Source organism: Poeciliopsis prolifica, unplaced genomic scaffold (genome assembly GCF_027474105.1).
Source record: "Poeciliopsis prolifica strain line A6 unplaced genomic scaffold, Auburn_PproV2 SCAFFOLD008, whole genome shotgun sequence".
Lineage (NCBI taxonomy): Eukaryota > Metazoa > Chordata > Actinopteri > Cyprinodontiformes > Poeciliidae > Poeciliopsis > Poeciliopsis prolifica.
This window is the reverse complement of record NW_026562383.1, coordinates 8,362,953-8,387,779: the sequence shown is the minus strand read 5'-3', so window position 1 is coordinate 8,387,779 and position 24,827 is coordinate 8,362,953. Positions and strand designations below refer to the sequence as shown.

At 39.1% G+C, this 24,827-nt stretch overlaps 1 protein-coding gene across 3 annotated transcripts in view; it reads right to left on the bottom strand.

The window, feature by feature from the left end:
- LOC129361735 (SPRY domain-containing SOCS box protein 4-like) overlaps positions 1–24,827 on the bottom strand; it is a 66,477-nt gene that overhangs the window by 24,078 nt on the left and 17,572 nt on the right. The window contains exons 3-4 of one of the 3 annotated variants that reach the window (XM_055032775.1): positions 5,625–6,334; positions 5,379–5,537 (exon numbers count right to left, since the gene is read on the bottom strand). In XM_055032775.1, coding sequence (XP_054888750.1) covers positions 5,379–5,537; positions 5,625–6,111 — 646 coding nt within the window. In that variant the 5' untranslated portion in view covers positions 6,112–6,334. Of the gene's footprint in view, positions 1–5,378; positions 6,335–17,747; positions 18,195–24,827 lie in introns of those variants that run through there. The other 2 variants (XM_055032774.1, XM_055032773.1) reach the window with 2 other exon arrangements.

Below are 24,827 nucleotides of genomic sequence, written 5' to 3'. Positions count from 1 at the left end.
TGGTGAGGAAAAACATACCCATACCATGATACTGCCACCACAATGTGCTACCCATTAGGATGTGTTCACAGTGATACACAGTGGAGCTATTTTGCTGAGGGATATCAGAGTGAAGATCCCTTTATACAGGTAAATAGGACCACCCATTTCAAAAGTTGTCAAACATTCTTTCCCCTCAAATTTCAATGTGTTTACAAAGCAGGAATGGGCAGTTTTGAGAAATCCTCTGATTTCATAGGAAAATGGCAAAAATGGGAACAGAACTAATAGATCAGGAGAAATTCTGCCACTTATGTCATCATCTTCTTGTTTGCTCATTTCCTGGACTGTGCATGAGCTATACTGCACCACAATGCCCCCCTATGATTATCAGTGGTATTGCTGATAATCATACCACTGATAATCTGATGTGGACCCACACAATGGGTCCACATCCAAAACCTCCCTAGTGATGACAGACTAAAATATGAACGGAATGAATACAGAAGACGGACAGAAAACCATGTCTGCGTTGAGCTACACATTTTATGCTTAGCTTTAACAGGGCCTTAAAGAGAGAGATAAACGCACAGCAAAAAATTTAAGATTTTTAGGCTTAAACTAATAGAAATTATGACTTTTTCTTTTTCACAGTTATATGCTACTTTGTATTGATTCATCATGTTAAATGCTTATCAAATGCATTGCATTTTGAGGCAATATTTGGAAGTGTGAAAATATTAAAGGGGTATGAATATTTTTGCAAGTGACAGGAACATATATATTCTATGAAACCTGAGGGTCGGTAACACTCGCCTTACTCCATATAATAATCACACACAGCAGCAAATCTTAAAAAGCTCACTTCTGCCTCCTTATAATCTTTCTTGTTATTTCGTGGCTATTATCTTTTTACTTGTCGCCTGGCTTGGAGCTGATTAGGTGAGTTTTTCGCTCCCTCTCATCTGTCCTCATTGCTTTTATGACCCAACTTCTCTGCGCCACACCGTTTCCTGTGCTTCCCCAACAGTCTGCGAGGCAACAATGACTACTCCTGTCATGTGGTCATGGCGGTGTCTGAGACTAGAAAGGGATTCCACGAGAAAATCACATTACTCCAGCTGAGTGAGGAGGTTTGCAACATTTCATAGCTGCTAACAGGAAAGGCAAGTTTTAGTCCCTCTGTGTGTGCATGATTTCCACAACGCGTTCCCACAAAGATGGTTCCTATAATGAGGCAAATCAAACACTTGTAATTGCTAAAAGTATGTACACAAGACAAGAAGGGACAAAAAAGACAGACTTGCATGAAAGAAATGTTTACACATTAATTTGATAGAAGCCGTCAAATTAACTCACAAAAGAGGTAAAGCGTCATCAATTAATGAAAATAGTTCATCTGGGCAGCTGAAATTACTTCGCTGCAAATACGAAGCGAGAGAAATGCCTTGAAGTTGGATTACGCAAAGCATAAATAATTTAAATCCAATCTACGGCTAATTTCAATGCAACTTCTGTCTACGTCTCCCTGCATTAGCACACATTAAACCAACTGCCTCTCAAGCCTTAAAGGGACTTAGAAATCCAAACTTGGGCCTGAAAGGCTCTTGTCTTTACGTCTGGTGCCGCGTTGCTGCAGGAACGGGAGAAATGATTTGAGGTGGAGCAAAATAATAATAATGGTGCAACGGGGGCCTGAGCTGGAGTGATGAGAAAAACAAACTGTGTCATAAGCAGCCGGCGCGTCGGTAAATCTTTTGTTAATACCCCACAGTCATGTTATTTCCCCTTCAGCGGCAATTCTCTGCAAACGCTCTCCTCGCAGGAAGGCGTGTTGGATGAGGACATCAGCGAAGGACTGAGGCAGCTGTTTCAGGAGCAGACACACACATCTGCAGTTAACTTGATTGTGATCGCAACTCTAAAACTCATCAGGAGAGGCAATTATCACGAGATAAACTGCAGAATGTGATGCAATGTCTGGTCATGGTTGGCCTTCACAAACATTCATATTCTCCAAAAGCAGACAGCAGTTATGACTTCATTCTCACTGTTTGAGTCATCAACCAGGCAAACAGGCTGATTCAATCAGAATGACTGAACGCACCAACTGTAAACTTACCCTGTTGGGCCCTGCAGTAATAAAGAGAGCTTATGTATACTTATTTCCACCCTGACATTTTTTTAACAAATGAGAATGTTACATATATGTGGTAAATAATCTGCTCTTCAGCTTTAATGAGGAAAACTGTCATTTGTGTTTCTGAACTCTGCTGCCTTCCGAGTTTGCTCTGATCCCTGCGGTGCCGTTTCAGAAGCTTTGCAGTTTGTTTATTTGCCTCCTAAAAACCCTCGCAACGAGCAACGGCGAGCGCAGGCTTCTGTTTAAACACAAAGTAATGCAAGCACTAAGATCAGGACAACACAAGGGAGGTGGGCAATTACTGTAATGCAGTTCTCTGAAAGGAAGGGTGATGAGAGACTTGAATGTTGTCCTGGTAAAGTATAAATAAAACATCCCCCTCCCAAAGCTCAAACTCAGAATGAAGAAAGAACACTAAATTATTATTTTGGAGCTGAAGAGCCAAGGATATTTTACTTTACTTAGTCCTTGTTCAGCATAGTTTTTGCCTCCATCTGTCCAAACTCACACAGTCAAACACATGCCATCTCATCTGTTCTGTTTTCCATCTTAGAATTTGAATAACATGTTTGCAAATTTTCTACGAAAGATACAGTTTTATGTGTATCAAAGACAAACATTAACCTGTTTAATTTTCTGATAAATTTATTTCCTAATTGTGAAGTGAAAAAAAAAATCAACATGTTTTGAAAAACTGCGGCATGAAGTGACTTTATGCTGAGACTTTTTACTGTAATAGCACTAAAACAAATCCAGTTCAATGACGTTACTCAACCTGAGTCGCATTAATATTAAGTAATTAAATCCAGGTGTTCACAACTGGTAGATATGTACTCCATGGAGAGTTGAAGATATAATTGCAAAATAAAATGTGTCCACAAAGTATGCAATCATGGGAGCACAGTAAACTTTGTTTTTAGCTGTTTTTCTTTTTTCTTTTTTTTATATCTGTAAAATCACTATTGGTACTGTTCCACTCCAGACTTACGCACTACTCTGTGTTGGTCCATTACCTCAAATCTCACCAAAATACACTGAAGGTTATAGCTGTAATATGACAATATGTAAATAAAAATATATCTATTTCAGTTCCAGTTCCAACATTTGCAGATTAACTGTGATGTGCTATTATGAGAGACTGCATCTTTCTCATTCACTTTAACCACAAATATGAGTAACATTTCTTTGCTTTTGGTATCTCCTTTTGAAATCTCTTCTTGCATATCAAGACAAACTGACCTGCATTTAACTTTGCATATTTCCAACCAGACCTCATTTCACAGCATGAAGCCCATAAACTCGTTGAAGCGAGAGCTTCGAAAATACTTGATATTTCTCATGTTCTCCCTGATGGCCCATGACACAGAGTCACTATGAAATCCAGTAGGTGACTCCTTAAATGGAAAACTAGATGTGATGATGCGCTCTCTAAGCATTTCAACTATGTACTTTAAGTTATCTCTACAGTCTGAGGTTTTCTCTTGTTCTGATTCATATTTTAGTTTGTCGGCTCCAATTTAAGAGGCAAAAACATCCAATTTAAAGCTGCGATGAGACTTGTGACCTCTTTTTCAGAGTATAAAAACATGTTGCTGGTGTCATAGTCCTTGGAGAGCAGTGGTCTCCAAGGAGACTGGAGAAAGAGAAACCAGACATAACAAACTACAAAGAGGGATGGGTTTCCTCTTTGCTCTGTGATGAGTAATAGAAAAAAAAACACACTGTTTTGATATCAAACAAGACCCATGGGGTTCTGCAAACTCAGAGACAGCCAGAGTCGGATCTTAGGCTTGTTTTCATGACACACACTCTCCCGTCATAGCAGGTGCAGGTCCATCTGTATTTATCCATGATGTGCGTCTAACCAGGCTTTTGAGAAACATCACTGTTTAGACTGTGATACGAGAAAGAGCTTGGCTCTTCTCTCAGAACATCAACATGAAGACAGAGAGGGGAAGTCTCATGAGAAAAACATATACTGACATCTGAGTTGTGAAAAAAAATGACCTCAGCAGCAGCATTTCCACAAACAGCGAATTGTGCAGAATAAATGCATCTCCTCGTGATGACGTAGATGGCCATTGAAACAGCTAAGATATATCATTTTTAAAAATAAAGTCTTTTGAAATATTAGATATGGCCAATTAATAACAGGTTGTCAGGACTAATTGCTGTTTAAGAAATTCAATACATCATGTTTTGTCCTACAATGTTCCAGACCTGATAGGATGGAGCGAAATACAGAAAAAACCTCAGGAAAAAAACTGTTACCAACCATATGCCTGTAACCAGCCACAGGTACATTAGATTGACTTATTCATGCTTTAGAATGACCTAGTTAAAGTTCCATGCTAAGTCACATTGATAAATCTTTGGAAAGACTTATTTTACACAAAAAAATTGACATATATTTCAGTATATGGATGAGATTGGAAGTCATAGCACAGAAGATAGTTTTGCCAAGTGCTGACTTTTAGGAAGACTAAATGAAAATGTAGGATTCTTCAGATTTTATTTTCTAAATAGTTTTAAAACCATGAGTGTTCTTGCAAGGTATTGTACTTGGAAAAACTACCAAGAAGCCCAATTTAGCAGGCCATTAAAAGAAAACTAAAGTTTAAATCCTAATTAATGCACAGCCCACAAGTGTCTGCAAATGTCCATTTATGAAAAATTTTAACATAAAAGTGAATACAGCTGAAAGTTAAGTGTGTGAAATAAACCCCTATTGCAGAACGAGTGATTTTCAGTTCCATCATTGGACTAAAATTAACTTTTTGCCTGTCTGCTGCTAAATCAGGCATGTACAGCACACAACCCCAGAGTTTACAGAGTTTCATAATCAACTAGTAACCTTACCACAATCTCTGACGCGGGAGAACATGTCGCAATTACAGAGTTTCTTTTTCCAGTATCAACATATCGTCACCTTCCTAAAATAATGTCATTTTTTGCTAAGAGTGATTACTCTTAAAAAATATTTATTTATTTATTTTTTTGCCTAATTCATCTTTTGGCAAAAATAACTTCAGGAAAAAAATGACTTGGCCATCATCTTAGGAAAGTGGTAATGATAAATATTGTTGAGTAAGTTTGGTTCAGTTGTGGTTACTTTTTTCAAATCAAGTATAATTTATCTTAAAATCTATTTAAATGCAATAGAATTCGCAATGTCCTTTAAGTTTTATAAAATATGACTATTTGGGAATTTTCTCCCTGAAAGTATTCATGTTGTGTAATAAATGTGATTACTTACGATCCAAGCCGTTGACATACTTCATGGTTATTTCACAATGTCCCCATACGGCACTCACGATGGGATACAGCTTCCTTCCTTTCAGGCCTCGAAATGCAACTCCTAGATACTGTCCATCCACCATGAAGCTAAGCGTCCCTTCATCCATGTCCAGAATCACTAGGAGAGAGTCCGGGAGTGTGAATGACTCGTCTGGCTCTAGGAAACCAGGGTACGAAGGCAGCGAACTGTGGGACCGGTTCTTACTGTCGTGGTAGAGTCTGTTTCGTCCCAGATCCCAGCCCCAGGACTCACAGTCCGAACCCACTAAAGCGGTGTACCCAACAGAATGTAGAGGAGCTTCTAAGGTTGCCACACCCACCACAGCGTGGGTGCCTCGCTGCCGTGAAGGCCAGTGGATCTTCCACACATGGAGACCCCGTGTGTATCCAACCCGTCCTCTGATGCAGTCCGTGCTTTGAGCAACTGGGTGTCGGTGAAATGTCAACTTGTCGTCCTCTTTGATGAAGATGTTGAGGGAGCGGTCGTCTGGATTCCACGCATGATGGAGCTGCGTCTCCAGTCCAGCGCATGGCATGTCCAACAGGAGATCCAGCCTGGGTGGCTTGGAGAAATCTGGACCCCTTAGCTCCAGGTGTTGGCGGCGATGAGCCGTGGGTCGGTACGACGGGGAGCCGCCACTTTCCCCGCGACCATCCACCGATTTAATGCTGCCTGAAATCTTCTGACCCATGGCTGTGATGAAAGGGTTGGTGGGAGGAGAGGGGGAGGAAGGCAATGTGGTATATGTGCAGGTAGGTGCTGCGGAGCGGGAGCTCGACGTTACCTCATCAATGCGGTGTTGCTGAAGTTAGAGCTAGTAGGTGAAGAGTGGTGGAAGGAAATGAAGGAGGAGGAAATGAGTGGCAGATCTGGTTTCATGCCACAAATGTTTTCATTGTGAGCTGCATCTGGTCCTGTCAGAAAATCATAAGAAAAAAAGACAAAAGAAATTGTTATTAAATGTACTTTTAGCAATCTAGACTTATGAAAAACTACTCTACATCACCTATTCAACAGCCATAAAACTAAAGCAAGTGAGTAGATTTAAAAGCTCTTACAACAAATAAAGGAAACTGTAGGAAAGTGTTTCTTGAAAACAGGAAGTGTGCAACAAATAGGGATGATGCACTTTGGGCACAATGTGCATCAAGACTGTTTTCTTGAGAAAAAACTGTTTGTGCTTTTAGGAAATATGTTAAATGGAGACCGCATAATGACACGAGTGAAAGACAACAACGCACTTTTGTAACAAATGCCAAGTACACAGGAGACGTGGCAGGCAGTCAACAGCCAGTGATAATTGTATGCACAAAGTTGATCAGATAAGAAAATATTTAATCTTAGAGCAATTTTTATTATTTCCAGAAGTTTTTGTGTTCTCTATCATTCCAAACGTCTGCTGATGTCCACTGATTACAACAATTAATAACCCCTTTCACTTTGTTTTGCCACTTAGCTTTAGCTTTCACACATTATTCTATGAGCCCAATGAAGGAGTGTTTTACTGCTCTCAGATCCTCTACATCATTCCTCCTCAATGGAGAAATCTTCACTTTCTGAACTCAAACAGGAGCTGAAAACGTTGCAATCATCACTCTTCTCTAGACTGGATATTGATTTGAGAATTTGGTTTAAAAATGTAACATAATTTTTCAAATTTTCTTTCACACAGATACACTTTGTATTTCTAAATATAAGCTACGAGCATCAACACAAATAAAAAGGAAAATTCAATAAAGCAATTATATATGCCCCCAAACGTTCCACGAGGAAACAGATTCAAACCAAATGTCCTGATAGTGTTGGTAAAACACTTGATATCCCACATTTGTAATTCTGTTTTCAATCATCAGGATGAGAATTCAAGAAACGCAAAGAAATTCAAACAGTACTTTTTATCCCACGACTTCCAAACCTATGATGGATTCATTTTTGCTCTGTGAAAACTACCCAGTTGTGCAACGTTGGCCACATCTGACGCTGGCAAACTCACTTTTAGCTAATCTAATTTTAATGAGCGTTGCCTGAGCCAGCAAAAACAACAACAGAAGGAAAACAAAAGCAATGCGTAATAATTTATCTCCAATCCTTAGTGTGTAACACAGTTGAAAAAGTCATCTTGACGCTAATCCTAATCTGCAAAGAAGGCCGCCAATATATGATGTAACCAGCTGATTACTTTGAAGTTCCTGCACAAAATATCAGATATTTCAGAGGAAAAGCCACAGATACTATTGTAGTTTTATTTTCGAAATTAATTCTATCTTTGAGTCATTTTCAGTGTGACGTTTGAGTTTCATCTGGGGGTGTTAAAGTTTTAGGTCACTTTTCAACAAAGTATCACTTCTGCAGACATCAAACCAGAAGTAAAAATGTTATTCTTCCTCTTTTCACATTAAAAATCAGAACACTACCTGATAAAAGATGGTTTATTTATTCAGTCAAAGTCACTACCAACGGGACAAGGTGCCAGGATTAAGGATATTAGGTTTTTCTCAAATAGTCCGAGATTTATTATTTCAGTCACCATATAATTGGTCTTCAACGCTTAATTTTAGCATACGAAGGCAGAACAAAGATGATCTCACACCCACCCACACGCAGCTCTCTGTAGTTAAACTGGTGCAGAGATCTCTTCCAGGAATGGCAGCTGAGGCTTCCTCTTTGCAGGAAAAAAACAGTCGCACTTCGACAGAAGTGGATGACACAAGTGAGTGTGTGTGCGACTGTGTCTGGTGGTGGTGTTTACCACACATCATTAACTGCAAAACAGCAATGATGTATTTTTTTGAAAATCTTTTTGTTCTAACACATCTGTGGTTGTAACACTGAAACTTCAGACCTCATCAGCCCATCTGACACTTAGATATGAGCAATTCATTTCTCATTTATGTGTTACTTTTGCTTTGAGTGAACAAAGAAATTGTGTCCTCCACCATCCTGTAAGTAAATCTTCTAGCATTTAACTCATTCTAAAAAAAAGGTGTAGGTCTCTAGTCATGAGATTTTACAATGTCTCTTCTCTCCACCCGTCCTCATTTCTCTTTGTGGTGGCAAGATAAAGCCACCACAGATGGTAAGGCCTTTTTAAAGGCCATTGGAGTCTGCTGAAACCATTGGAGTTTAAATGGTGTTAAACTTTTGAAATAATTTTCAAAAAGTACGTAGATATTTTTCTGTAGCCATTATGACTATATCTCAGTGCTTCACTCACTTCACTTACACAAAGGGCACATTCTCTTCTTTTGCCCATCTTCAAGAGTGGCTTAGACAAATGCACATCCCGTTAAACTGAATAAATCCAGTTGGGCACAAGCCTTTTACTTTTCTCTTGCTTACAAGAAAGATAAGTTTGGCTATTTGGAAATATTTCCCTCTGACTGCAAAAATGTTGGCAGCAGGTTATCTACCTGAACAAATAATAAATAATCATTTAATGTCAGCTTCTTATACTTTCTACAATTACACTGTTTAGTGCCAATAAATATTAAAGAAAAAGTTTTATTTTTAGAAACCTCCTTCAGGTTAGGTAAATAAACAGGAGCCTGTGCTTTTAACACTATATAATTAACCAATCAGTAACATAAGTAATGGCATATTATAAAATGAATATGTTCTTTTTAATGCACCTCCAGTCACTTGATGTATGTGGTTTGTTGTATATGGGAAAATTTAACAATGTGTCACCTTACTTTGACAAACCACTTACCATCACAGGAGAACTGCTTAAACAAGAAACTAAAACCCAGTCCAGACAGTCAAAGAGCTCAAATGTACTCAAGCGAACTTGTCAAAACTAAAACTAAAAGCAGTCCTTAGAAAGTCAGCCAAAGTGCAAACAAAAGTCTTTCATCTTTGCTGCTTTCATTTTCTTCATTCTTTCGCTCTCATTTTTCCACCATGAATAAGGTCATTGCAGCTGGCAGCCATCATGACTAATGTCTGCCACTACGCCGCTCACTGCTAAGTGTGAGAGGACAGGCACACACACATTCACCCCACACACACACACACATTCACCCCACACACACCCAAAACAGACAACTGCCTCTTTGTGTGTGTGTCAGCCCAGTTGACATGTAGGTAAGGAGAGGAAGCTGCATGTAAGACTCTGGACTCATCAGTGCCAAACTTCAAAACTTACGATGTGTTTCTACACAAGCCTCGGTTTGGTCTGGTCGGGTCTGGCCTGGCATGTGGCTGACAATTTTGCATGTTAAACCATCATCAACGAAGCACTTGACCTTTGACCCGGTGTCATAACGGTCCCGATTGCATAGTAACTTCTCAGGAGGCCGGTGTTGGGCCGGCGCATTGTCTGCTGCTGCAAATAGCAGGAGTGTGCTTATGTCATCTGTTGTTTACTTTGCTGACCTCCCTCCGTCTTGTCAGTTCCCCTGATTAGCTCCTTCATTCTCCCCTCTATCCTGCTGTTGCTATACTTGCTTGAGGAAACTGTTTTCCTCAGTTTCAATTTTTCTAATGAACCCACTGACATAAAATTCATACCAGGTGTCCAAAACAACACCAGTAATCCATACGTATAAAAATTTAAGCACTAGTTAAGTTATTGGTAAAAAAATTCAATGAAACAGAACAGAAAGGGATAGCAAACCAAAAAGCTGAAGTCTGTCAGTATTTAGAAATCATCTCTGGTATTATTTCATTAATACCTGGTTTAATGAGCTGATGGCTTAAAAAATTGTTTCTCATGATCAAAGTTTTGAACAAAGTGGTACAATCGGTAGACACAAATGGACCTTCGCAAGATAGTCTTAGTGTTGCAAAACCTAGCAATGGCAACAGTTCGATTTCTACATTTTTTATGTGTAACTTTTGACATGTTCCAGTGACTGCTGTTGAAGCTTTAATCTGGTAAGATGAGGCTGCAGCTAAACTCTTTGGATCTCAATGGTCACAACATTTGTGGAGGAGTGGTTCTGCCCAGAAAACACAACATCAAAAAGGAAGTTTTCAGTATTCTGGAGTGGACATCAGCCTCATATGAATATAAATATCAGGTGTTCAATAAATTGATAGCAACTGCAGCTGCTCCTTAAAGATCACAAGTTATCACATAAAGGGGAGAGGAATTTTTCTTCTCTATAGATTTACTTTACTATCAAACATTCAAAAGGAAGGAAGAACACAGAAACTGAACCAACGTGATTAGAGACAGGAAGCAAGCTGTCAGAAGTTGGTAAGTTTAGTACAATCTTTATCAAAAAGTGGCTCAGACTGAGAGGAGAAGGCAAAGACAGGGCAGACAGGCTGTAATGTGCACCTGGTGAGTGGGCTGGCTTCATCTGGCCTCTCCTGCTGTACCCTTATTAACAAGCTTCAGCAGACTGAGAGCTTGTGATGACGGCGTGCATGCACCACTGTAATATCGGAAGAGGGGACTCTGCCTAACTTGCACAGTGTTTTATTGAAACTTGTCCAGTGAGCTTCTGACAGCACAACAGGATTTGAACACACACAAATATAGCCGCTCAACACAGACAAAACACTGCTCTCACCTGCACTGCTGCAAGAGGTCAGATATGAGCTCAAAATATTGAAATAAAATAGAAACTTACTTGAAAATTCTTTGCTCAATAGAGACTGTAACATTCTAGTACAGGACGGGACTAAAACCTCCTGGTCGAGTCTCAGCTGGTCAACTAATGCCAACCAGGGACCCGAAAAAACACAAAGAATGAGCCCATAAAGTTCTACTGTGATTCACTCTTCCTGTTTCTTGTCTCAGTCAAGAACATTGTATTTACATTTATGCTTCAGTCAGCTTATTTAGAGCCATATCCCTGCCACCTGCCGACAGTAACAACAGGAAACTTCTATTGTATTTGCCCGATTAAAGAGCACAATGATAAATTTGACATCTTTGGAAATTCCTTTTTTTTTTCTTCCCCTGCCAATAATCAGATGAGTCAGTCGGTACCACTCATACGTCCTTACAGACATCGTTTTCTGTAAGCAGCTGACTGTCAGCCCAGACAAAGAGTTAATTAGTCATCTTAAGCAAAGCCAAAGATGGCTTGACTGTAACTTTCAGCTTTCAGAAGTACAAAGGAAACTAGAGCAGCTATCAACTCTTTCTCTTGATTCAAGAAAACAAAATGACAGCTTTATGTAACATGGCCAAAATGCTCAAGCAAACATGATCAAATGGCTCAGATAGTATTTTATTTATAAAGAATTGGCAAGTCATAAAAATATTTAAAATTACAGAATATTTTTGGTAGGTCAAGCAGAGTATGTTCATAATTCTTTGAAATAATGCCTCATATCCCAACTATAAATGTCAACGTTTTTCATCTGGTAGGCTGACATACAGTGGTATATAATTTTGAAGGTTGAAGGAAAAAAACAAAAATCTGAAGTTTTTGATTTGTTTGCCATCCCAAATAAGACAACAGGCAAAGGGCAAACAGAATTAATTTTATAAAGTCAGGTCCTCCACCTAAATATAGACATTTTACCACAGCTTTAGAGGATTAATTCACTTAAGATAAGTTAAAAGACAAATAATGCAGAAGTGTAGTACTGAATCGCAGGATGATGTATGACTAATGAATCACTAAATGGTCCATTCTTCCATCTTGCACTCCTGGGACAACATCTGGGCACCAACGTCGACAAGCCAGAGCTCACACGTAACCCCACACACACTGACAAACACACATCTATATTTATATTATACAGCGTGTCTTCATAGCAACAAATGTGCCCACTACATTAAACAAACTGCCTGCCTCTCAACATTGCTGACATTCATTCCGATTAAAGGAATCCTTGAGCAGCTAAAGAGGCAAATACTGCCCGGCTCCAGAAAATATCTTCAGCTACACACAGAAGTGCACTCTAAGGCTTTGATAGAAATGTTTCAGATCATCAGACAACTCTTAAAAGACATTGCATTGCTATGCCATGACCTTAGCAGTCTGTTCATGTTCTGTCCTTCAATCTGCCTGGCTTAAAACCATTTATAAAGAAAAGTGGGCCAAAACTCCTGCAAGCTGATATAAAGGACTAACTGCCAGTTATCAGAGATATTAAATGGTTGTTAATACTGCCAAAAGTGACACAAGTTGATATTAATTTTATTAGGTAATTTTTCTTTGCACATATTTTGCTAAGACAGCAACCCCTTAGCTTAATAAAAAATTTTTTTGCAAACTGATTTTTTAAATTTTCTCAGGTTATCTTTTATTTCAAATTTTGTTTGATGATATGAAATATTCAAGTGTGTAAAAAAAAAGTAAAAAAATACTGCATAGCTGTCTATAACTAACAGCTGATGAAAATGTTGAATAAAAGCATAAAGAAACAAATGACTTTAGGATGTTATCTCCCTTTTAAAAATGTGACTTTTATTTTAACAATCACCTCACATGGATTCTATTCAAAACTTTTCTTCCTCTCCATACTTTAATTCTTTCAAAACGCTCGTTCTGGTTACCTTATCCGTGTTTTCTGTTCCCTGGCCTACGTATCAATAAATCCATGGAGACTTCTGCGGAGCTGCCTCCCTATCAGTTGGTACAACTTATCTCGGGCCAGTCACTAAATGCCCCAGCGACCAGCAGGAGGAAATCAATGCAAGTTCAGCATTCAGTAAAAGCACAATCTGCAAAACATAGGACACAAGCGAATTCGCACGCGGCTGCAAATCAGTACTCATGCTGACTCACAGTGACAGAGTCTCTCATACAGAGATAAAATTATGCAGTTTCTGCCTGCCTTTGGAGAAGTTTCCCCCAATGCATTTTTTTTCAGGTGTTCCTGAAGTATAATTCCTTCCCTTCTCTGTTCCGCTACAGTCTGAACTCTTTATAAAGTAACTCCAGTAGCAGACATCTCCCTAATGAATCATGTTCCAACCACACATATTTCTCTTGTATTCATCAGATTTTCTCTAGAAATGTTAAACAAAAATCCTCCACAAAGTTATTTCCCTGAAATAGTGAACTGAATCCTTCCTTATCAAGGAAGTGAAAGAGAAATTTTGACCAAGATATTTAATGTAGGATGAAGTAAAAAGAAATACAACCGACATATGAAAACAAACACAAAACTGTGCTTTCTTCTCAAGAGTTCACATACTTCTCTGCCCAGACACCTTAAAATCCATGGTACCCTGAGGGAGGACTATTAGTGCTGCTATGATCAAGTACCCCTTTAAAGGGAATTGGCCTAAACCTGTTCATCTGTCGCAAACACGCACACACGAAGACATAGAAAAGGCCTTGGAGATACCATCCATAAAGCTCTCAGGGATAATGGTGGCAGATTCACAACCTCTGAGGTAATGAAACTGAATCAAAGTCTGTATGGATGTGACGCTCTCCTGCTGCCTCACTTGTTTCTTGTTTAGCGCTGAAGCTCTTGAACAAGTGATGAAAAGTGTCACGCCCACACAAGACAAATGCAACTGAAGAAATGTTTCAACTCTTGGATGCTGAAAGCCGTATTTGGGTCACAGACTGTTTTACTGGATGGTTGTCTTAGAGCAGAGCACACATCGATAGGTAGATGGCGAATAAAATGGAGAAAGCAAATGTACCGTATTAACACCACGTGAATGTATTTGCCATGGTACAGTTTTTTCAGTTTTTTTATTTTGTCACACTTATAAATTTAAGATCACAGTTTCAACTGACTACATAGAAATAAAAGCCATTTTCACAGGATGTTTCCTTGATTATCCAAACCAACCTGGCCTTGTGTAAAAATAATTTAATTCCTTGTTAAATCAGGAATTTGCTGTGGCAAACTATATTTTTTTATTCAATTTCATACTAAGCCACACACAGGCCTGATTACAGCCAGGTTTATAGAACCAAGAAATCACTTAAGCAGAACCTGTTAAACAACCTGAAGTGGGATAAAAGCAAACGTATATTGACCTGATCTTAAAAAAAAGAGAGCGAAACAAAGTTACTGCTATGTATCAGTCTGAAAGGGCTTAAAAAGCTAATAAAGCTGTTGGGCTCAGCAAATAAGAATGAAAGTCATTCTCTAAAGATGAATAAAACACTGATTTATCCAGTAAATAAATGAAATCATTTGTAAATTGCTTTATGTATTGAACCATATCTAAAAGTGGTTAGAGGATGAGAAATATCACATTATATGTGATAAAAAAAAAAAAAAACATTTGCAGTTGGTAGCACTGTTGACTTGCAGCGACAAGATCCTGGGTTCACAGGTTGACCACTGGAGATGGGCACCAGTACCCCTCAGGATCCTGATGGGATAAGCATGTTGGATAATGAATAAATAAAAATAGCAAAAACAGAAGAAATCCATAATGGGTCAAACATGTTTTCCTCAACACTGGACAAACTATAAGAACCCAGAATCTCAGAGTGATTGTACACTTTCACAGTTTAATAAGATTAATTTAATAAACTGGCACAAGATTATTAATTACATCTTATCATTGGTGCATTAATTAATGGCCCTTGTAGTAACTAATGAATGATTTATAATTCTTATTAAGAAATACCAGTGATTGTGTAAGCAGCTCTGCAAAGCTGTCTCCATTACTTAGAGGTAAAAGTGCCAAGCTGATATTTCCAAGATGAAAATATTGTAAGAATTCACCCACGTACTAAAAGATTTGCTTTAACGTATTCTGTGCTAACAAACTACGTGTAGATCAGAGGTGGACAGTTAAACTACTGTCACACTATTTCTCATCTTAACATAAATGTTTGTATATTTGAAAAAGTGCATTTTGCATGAATAAAATATTGCAGGAAATGGTTGATTTAAGAGAGTATTTAAAGTTTAAATGTAAGGGGAAAGCCTGTTGCATTTTTCTGCCATCTGAACATTTTTTCTGCTGCAGAGTTAGCCCTCTGCTACAAAGCATAACCTTCTTTGAGGTTATTTTAATCTTGAAAAGAAGAAAGCACAGTTTTTCGAAAACATTCAAAGAAACAGAAGTTTCTCATATTTGTACAATGAAGAATATAACCTTGGATATTTAGAAACAAGAAACAGAGACCTTCTGCAGACAACAGGGAAGCTAAATAAAATAAACAACTGTTGTCATAGTTATATTTTTTTGCATTCAACCTTTATCTTCCTGGAGCGTAAAGGATTAGGAATATCAGCAATGACTTGAACAACATCAATAAGGAGGAATATTTACATAGAGCGGCTGATATTACAATGCCACTAGCGCTAACAGTGCTAGTCTCTTATAAAAGTTGCTAAAACAGATTTCAAAATTATGTTCTTATCTTCTTTCAGATAACTGAAGGAAACTACAATTGAGCTGTTTTATGCTACTTGAACATTCAGCATTGTTACTGTCATTGTGTCGTACAAACTAAAAATAAAACAAAAGAACACAACAAGTATTCACACATGCTAAGTTTATGAATAATGAGTGAGACAGAAATAAAGGTATTAATTCTAGTTCAAGCACTTATTTGCAATATACATCGGTATTGTGAAAATGTTAAATAAACTCTAATGTCAGCTATATTGATGTAGGTTGTATTCATATCTTGAGTTGCCTCCAAATTCAAATGTAAACATTAGAATCGGGTCAGAAACTCCAACATCATCTCCAACATGTCCTATTGTGTCTGTAAAAAGTGTGTGTCGCTAATGATGTATCCCTATTTTGTATTGTGTGTGCTACAATGTTCTGCTATTTCAGGATAGAGTGACATCACCATTCCCTTTAAATTATGATTTTTTTTCTCTGCTTAATGATTGCCTAACTATCTTGGGATGAAAATACATTGCTCTTTTGAGCATGAGCGGTCAGATAATTATTAGCTGTGCTTAATGGAAAACAGGTCTGACATCCATCTGCTTGGACTGATCGAAACACTTAGCATGCTGAGGTGAAAAAATTTTTCTCTTAGCAGACAGAGCGTCTGCATGGCATGTGTTGAGAATCATTATCATTCAATCACTGATGTAAATCTGATTAGTCCTTTTTTGATTTTGTAGCAGTAACGCACATGTGCAACAAATATGGCACCTTAAGGTATAATGCTCATGTCACAGAATATTTATAAATGTAAAAGTAAAAAAAAACAAAAAACAAAGATATAAACACTGGCAGCTTGGATAACTATGATCAATTTGCTTAAGCTACATATGCATCAAAAGGCTTTACCAGAGAGTTTCAAACAAAAAAAGTCTATGTTTGCATGCCACTGAAAGATAAATCTGATACATTTAATTTGTCAATCATTCACAAAAAATTATTCAAGAGTTTTTGAAGCATTGCTTTTCTTTCCGCATCTTGGAAACCAGAACTATTCTTAACAAAGAGAAGCACAAGGAAGTGTAAATTCACACAACTCTGTACACGCAAACACGCACCAACACATGAACAAATAACACTTGCAGAAATCTTTTCACTGTCGTCAAAATGCAACCAGGCAAAGAACTGAAAATAAAAGGGTTGGAGGAAAGCTCAGCTAAAAGAAACACGTGAAAGGAAAGGAATAACTAATGTAAAACTATTTTAAAAAAATTAAAAATCAGGCACAGACTGTGGGTGGTTGAACGTTGCACATGGATACACATGAATAAAGAGAGTGAATGAAAACAAACAATGGAGGACATGGAAAGAGAAAGAAAGAATAACAGTGAGAGAAACAGAGGTCAGCAGCTGACAAAACAAAAGGATGAAGTCAAAAAAAGAGAGCTGATACGGCTTTATCCCCGAACGGACCAAACAAACACACATTCCCAGCGCAATCCATAGACTAAACACAGTCCTGTGAGAAAAGCTGCTGCAGACGGCGCGGAGCACGCACTCACATCGGAGGTGTCTCTTACAAATACAAAAACAAGGGGTTTAAAAATAGACACCAGGATCCATCCTATTATTGTATGTGAGCAGAGGAAATCCAGGGACAGCTTATAAGAGAGCGCTCAACATGGGTCTGCTCCAAACAAAAGCGCACACACACACATACACACACCGGGGTTATCCCAGCTGGCCAGCTGAGACCTTCGGACCATTACGAGAATTAAAGGCAGCAGAAGATAAGTGAAGTGAGGTGAAATGGAGTGAGGAGGAGCTCATAGAAAGGTACCAAGGGCTAGAGGAGACAAGACTGAGTTTATCTTCAGAAGCAACAGAGCGAGGCTGATCTCCTCTAATGTAAACAGAATGAAAAAGAAGTCGTGAGAGTTCTCCTTTTAAGTCTAAACTACTGCGTGCATAACTGGAGACACTGTCACCAATGGCTTAAACAGAAGTAATCTCATTCAAACAGAGATTCATCTCACCTCTTCAGATAGCAGAATAGCTCAAACTGTTTGTAATGACTTTTCATATCTCACCTCATGTTGCAGCTCAGTCTGAGTCCATGAACGTCTAAACGGTGGTACGAAGAAACATCAAACTCCTTCAAACAAAAAGCAGCATATCTCCTTCACGCAGTCTCAAATAGAGAAGACAGTGCAAGGAAGAGACAAGCAGCTCGCAACTCTGACCACAACTGAAAGAGAGAGACTCTTTACTCAGAGAGCTGCCCACCTCCTTCCTCCCCCTCTCGCTCTCCTCTCCCTCCCTGGAGCTTATCTGTCCTAAGGCTATCACTTCTCCCTCACCTCCCCCAGGCTCGCTTCTGCTGCAACTCCATTGAGGGTTTCCAAGGCAGCGCAGTCATGACGCTTACAGTGGACAACCAGCAGCTCTGAATACACTCTCAGCCCAACTCCAGTTTCAGTTCCACTTCAGTCTTTCCGAGAAAGAGCCACTGAGCAGAGAGGGAGAGAAGGGAGCGAGAGCACGAGATATGGAAGCCTGAAAGCTGATCCCTCTGATCTCATCAAGCAAAGTTACCAACAGCAACCAGACCAGCCGGCAGCTGAGAGAAACACCCGGTTCACCTCCCTCCCCTCTCCGGCTCCCTCTCCGGTTTTACAAAGAGCTCACACAGAGGCAACCAACCACACCAAGCTTGACCCTCCCCCGTCTGCAACGGCGACACACACATGTGCACATACGCTTAAACCCCTGCACGTGCCGCATGCCGAGCACTTGCACAGTATGTGCACAATATTGGCATCAAGGTGCAGGAGGCCAGTCACGTCTGGGGTGTCACATCGGTTTACACGGATCAGCTACAAAGTTAAAATCGCTTGCAGGTGAAACGAATATACAGTAAAATGTTCTTCCCCAAAGTCTGCAAGATCCAGTTCATTTATTGATTTAGCTTCCAACCTTCAGGACCTAATGGAACTGGTGCCACTACATGCTGACAGAAATCACAGGGAACCTCCAACAACCTGAGTTGCTTCAGTTAGATAAATACTCTTACAAAACATGAGGGAATTGGTTCAGACGTGTATGAAAGGCCGATGTAAACAAGCAAATATTTAAATACCATGCAGGAGTTAAGACTTGGGTCATATGCCCATATAGAAGAATGTTAAAAAGTAAGTACAAGATGTGTCTGTTTTACTTGCAATTAATATAACTTTCAGTGCCACTCCCTTCTGCTCCAGTCTAATATTCTCACAGTCACCTTTGTTGTAAATTCACCCAATTCTGAATGTGTGTAATTAGGCTTCTTCTAATTACACACATTCTGAAAAGCATTGAAAAGCATTAACACAGACAGGCATATACAGGAAATGGTAATAAAGACTAAAGCAAACCATAAAGAACTCAGACCCAACCACTTTACTTCCTCCTCCTTCGCTCAGGACTGCCATGACTACCAGAAAACCAAAATGCCCACGAAACCTCAAGTCCAAGAATACGACTGTCATATCATTACATCACATCAGCTCAGGCGTCCAAACATGACATGCAGCAATACAGCTTTGAGACAGTAATTCATGGTTTGCCTGACTTCTGTTCTCACACATCTGCAATTAACAGGGAGGACACATTTAGTGGCTGGATGACGTCAAAGAAAACACTGTCACTGAACTACCACATTCTCAGACACAAAGGGAAGGAGGTTAACATCTGGTGAAATACAGCAATTTTACTGTCTTCTTACATTAGACATACATTACCATGACATATATAGTTACAGACAGGGCATCCAATAATGTTCTTGACGTATTGCTCTCTGGCACTACCGTATTTTCCTGATTATTAGTCACAGTTTTTTTCATGGTTACCTGGTCCTGTGACTTTAGACCAGAGCGACTTGCATATAATTTTTCTCTTCATGATGCTTTTTTTAAAATTAATTTATACTTGAAGAAATGAAGTATCCACCTCTCTATAACCTGGGATCTACTGCAGGCGTCTCCGCTTCGCTGCGCACTTCACCAACAATGGTAGGAAAATCTGACGAGGTAGCACAGAATGTCAGAACACGGGGGAGATGTTCCTGACCATCCTGATTTAGAGTATGGACGTTGGCATTTCACATTTCCAAGCCAAACCCATATAGTTTCTTAAAAAGCAACCAGCTGATCATAAACCTTTCATCAACATGGATGATGCAAAGTCAGGAAAATATGGTAATATTTTTTTGGGTCATTTTTACAATACTCTCTCTGACAGGTGATATGATGTTGTTTTTGCTTTGAATATTTCTAATTAATGACTACTGATAGCGGGAATGATAGAAAAAAATAGCTGTCTGAATGCTGTTTGATTAACGTTAAATGTCTTGACAAAAAATGCATCGATTATCACAAAACCTTCACTATATTTGCCAATCTTCCCCTATTTAGAATAAAAACATCGACAAAATTCAGGCAAAGATGCTGAAGATTATGCGTCACCTTTTAGCTGATGTATCAACTAAACTAAAATTCTTGGCTCTTCAATTTTATTGTTCCTGTTGTTATTTTACAATCATGTGTGTTGCATGAATGTAACATTTGCACCTTAAAACCAAAGACATACAGAAAGACAATGTATGGTTAAACAGATGTTAGCATTGTCAATTCACATCACCATTTAGATTCTCATTCCAATTTCCTGGATGTTTTTTATTAAAGAACAGAAGAACAAAAGGCTCGAAACCAACTTCTGTCATCCAAATAACAGACAAAAGATCGAATAATATGTAAATCTTCAAACTGAAAGACTCCGACACCCCCCTCCCCAGGTCCTCAGCTGGACCCTGCTGGAAATTGCCCCATGATTTTCTGCCTGAAGGCACATCCACATTTAAGAGACCCCATGGGGGTCTGGGGAAGCATGTGGGTGTGTATTTGAGTGTGTGGTGGTTAATCTACGGGACAATGGGGGTCCTGTCCTCACCCCACACACAGGGCATTAGGGCCAGGGGCCTCACAGCTGAGCATCTTACAGATAATACAAACTGGACCTGTATATGAATGTGTATGTTTACGTGGATTTGTGGGTGTGGGTGTGGGTGTCTGTGCGCGCCCCCTTCCAACACACGTGCCAAGCACAAAGCCACCCAACTATCTACATCGCCCACATGGAGAGGCACTCGGAGAGAGAGTGCAAAGGATGCACAGCTGGAAGTGGAGAGCAGACGTGAAGAAGAAAGGAAATGGGTGAGGCAGAGGTAAAAAACTACTTTCGGTCAAAGGGGTGGGAGGTGAAAATGGTAAATGGTACAATTACTGTGTACAGATGGCTGAACGAGAGACCGACAGGAGCAACGCCAGTTTGGATGGTGAACAATAAAAGCAGGCTGATCAAGGACACACCAGCTTTTTACTGGTGGCAAAACAATCAGCTGCTTTTCTCAAGCACCGATCCAAATGTTGGCAATTAAGGTGTCCTGCATAAAAGCCTTGATAATGATGGCAATATGGGAATTTAACAAGGCTTCTGTAAAGATCAAACTCATAAAATGTGTTAATTGCCAAACTCTAAATGGACAAACAATGTCAAATCAAATATGTTCACCTAAATAAAGCTTCCTGTTAACCTGATCTCATAAAAGATTTACGTGAACTCTCTTCTCTACATTTGGTCAATTTTAAACAAACTTTAATAACATGTTTTTGTAGCGATTTCATGTGAGAAAAACGCATTGCACTGCCCAATTTGTGGAAGGAAAGTTTGAATAATTCATATAACCACCTTTCCTTGCAGTCACAACTGCGAGTGTCATGTCCCCAACAGTTTCACATGAATGGAGACTGACAGGGTTTTGGCAAAATAGTTGCCAAAATCAGTGAGATTAGGTGTAGAGTGTCTGGAAACAGTCTTTCAGCTGCATTTAGATCTGCCAGATTTGACTATGCCATTCTAAGCCATGTTTGGCTGGCAGGTGAACATCTGTCCAAGTCTTAAGGCTTTTTCACCCTCTTACAGGGTTTTCTTTCAGGAATCCAAATGACCCCATAAATCAGCTCTGATCAGCTTCACTAACCCTAAGGAAAAGCATGATGCTGCCACCACCATGATAACTGTAGGCTGGGTGTATTCAGACATTTTCCAGTGCACATTGTGAATTGCATTTAGGCCAAAGACTTTAATTTTGGTCTAATCTGTCACCTTATGTAACTTCTTTCTACAATTGCTCTTCCTATACTTGTTATGACAGCTCAGCTCAGGCATATTCACTTCAGATAAAAATAAAAGCTTAGAAAGGACTACGTGATGCCTAATAGTAACTTTAATGTGTAATAGTGTTTGTATTTTTGTAATGTTTAGCATCAAAATAGAAATTAAATATATGCATATTGTTCTCTCAACTTTGTTTGGAGTAATGGGGTAAATTCGACACTACAATCAAATCACAATTTTTTTTTTTTTAAACAGGGGAGGTGTCAACATGCTCCACCGCAGATACCGCACAATAGAATGACTTTATAGCAACAGCAGATCAACTGTTGCTATAAAGCTTTAAATTAAAGTAGTACAAGTTTTGTTGCAGAAGAAGCTGTCTGAACACTTCAGGAAAAAAAAAAGAAAATATTTGTCTAATACTTTCAGGAAGATTCAGGTGACACTGTGGTAAATGACGTTTCAGATCCCAAGTGTTTTTGCGCCAAAGTGTCAGATGTTAAAAGAACAACTAAGTAGAGTGAATATTTTGACAGCTTCACTGATTTTGCTAACCCTCTTGTGGCAACATGTCCTCACGTAGCAGGGCTTTTCCCATTTCTCTATACCTGTAGGGGCATTTATTAGAAAGAGAAATATGAGAACTGCAACATTCAGCCATCCACTGAAACATGCAGGCACCCTGCTCCCATCACTTGTACACATTAATACAGACACAGACCGTCTGAGTACAGCAGGTAGGCATCAATTCAGCCTGGCTGTACGATCAATGATGGTAAATGGAGGCAGCAGGAGGGACAGACAGTGATCTGTAGCTCTCATTTCCCCCTCAGTATCTCTCCCTCCGTTGGAGAATCATTTCCTTGTCTTGTTGCACCATAGGAAAGCTCATTTAATGAGACACAATCTGACTTTGTGCAGCACTCATTGAGTTTTCGCTCTTTCATCCACTTCTGTTACACCATCACATCATCAGTTCATTGCACGGTTCTTTGCTTTGTCAGAATGTTTTATTTATGTTTGCATTTTAATCTCCTGATGGGCTTTTGTTGCAAAATTTCACGATCTGTAGTAACTTTATAAAGCTTATTGCTTCAAACCCGCCCAAATTATGTGAGAAAGATACATTTACCTAACACAATCAGAGAATAAAAGAGGATATTTCCCCTTTGTATTGGTATGACTTAGTCTCTTGTGACAAACACATCATTGCCACCCTTTCCTCCTCCTTTTCATATCGCCTCCATCTCCTCCGTCATTCATCAATCTAACACCTCCCCTGCCACTCCCCTCTTTGTACTCTCACATATTCCTCCTTCCTATGGCCTCCGTCCAGTCACTTCTTTAACAGCTGCTGTTCTGCGACAGTCCCAGCTGACCCTTGGTTACCTCGTCCCACATTCTCCCCTCAGTGTCCCAAAGAGACCCTATCATTACCATAAGCGCAGACATAGGAGCTCAGATCAGGTTGTGATGGATGGCTGTCTGTGTCCCACAAGACAAAGAGAAGAGAAAGCACACCAGGTCAACATCTGACTGCAAACAGTTAAATGTCTTATAAAGTGCGCATCGTTTATGCAAATGGGCCCAGACAACATATGCACTATATCTAAACAAAAGGCAGTCGTTTTTGTTTTTTGTTTTTTTACATGATGCTGTTTGATAACTCATGTCCATTTCATTCACACCCACAGTAGTAACATCTTGCATCACAAAGGGGGACAGCACAATAGAATGACTGTTTTAGAGCTAGAAAACCTTAAAATCTTAAAAGTAAATTCATCATAATCTGTATTTGCTTCGTTTTTCAAAGCAGATAATTAGTGTAAAAATATACCTTTCTGAAACTAAAACTCTTTGAAGCTACGTCTGTCCAAAGCGGAAATGACAGATGTTCTCACACAAGGTTTTGTCTCATCGAAATATAAAACTGAATGTTTCATTGGGAACCAGATTCAGCCAAAAAATGCTGCAGATGAAAAATAGATAACATATCAAAGTACAAAGTGAAAAATTAGCCACAATAAAGTGGAAAATGAAGCTCAGGTTTTTGAAGGTAAAAGTGAGAATTTTTTCCGGAGCTCAGATCAATCCTCTGATCTCAAACACTCCACACTGTGCTTTACTTGCTTAAGGCAAAACGAAGGTAAAAAGAGACCCATTCCCTGCTGATGTCAGTAGATTTCTTTTATGTGCATTTCCATCTGTCTTGTTACACTGGTGTAACAAAATGGTTCACTTGCAGCTAATTAGTTAAATTTCTTTTGAGCTCAATTTTGATAAGTTATTGATTTTAATTGATGCTTTGATCTGTACTTTTGTTGTTAAGCTGTTACTCTTCTGAAGTGATCATATTGTGACTAAACTCTAGCATTACAGCCATATTGCACTGGCAGCGACATTAATGTAACATTACACTACAGAGCTGCTCAGCACAGACTTTTATCCAAAACATCAAACTACTTAAAGCACTTCTGTATCTTCAAGATAAGTTCCCACCTTCATTTTATAGCTGATGGGTGACTTTTATCCTCAACATAATGCATTTGTTCGCAACATCGTGAGAAACTCCTATGCTTCTCTTCACACCAAGAACTAATAAGGTACATTGGGATCTTACAAACATTACCTTGGCTGTAGCCTAACCCCAAACACATCTCATCCGACTGGCATGTCTGATATACAGACATATCAGTGAGTCTGTGTGTCTGCAGCTCAAAATATTTGGTGCTTCAAGCCCGCATGTTTACAGATAACCATTTATGTGTTGACGTGGGTTGCTGGGAAATATCTGGACTAGTTGTGAATAAACTAATGTTTTATAATCTGAGTCATCTCTCTAAAACAAGAAACCAGGTCAGAACCAGACAGGCAGACAGACAATCTGATACTGAGGTATCAGATTACCTCAGCTTTTAGATTTTACATATATATATATATATATGTAAAAACTGAGG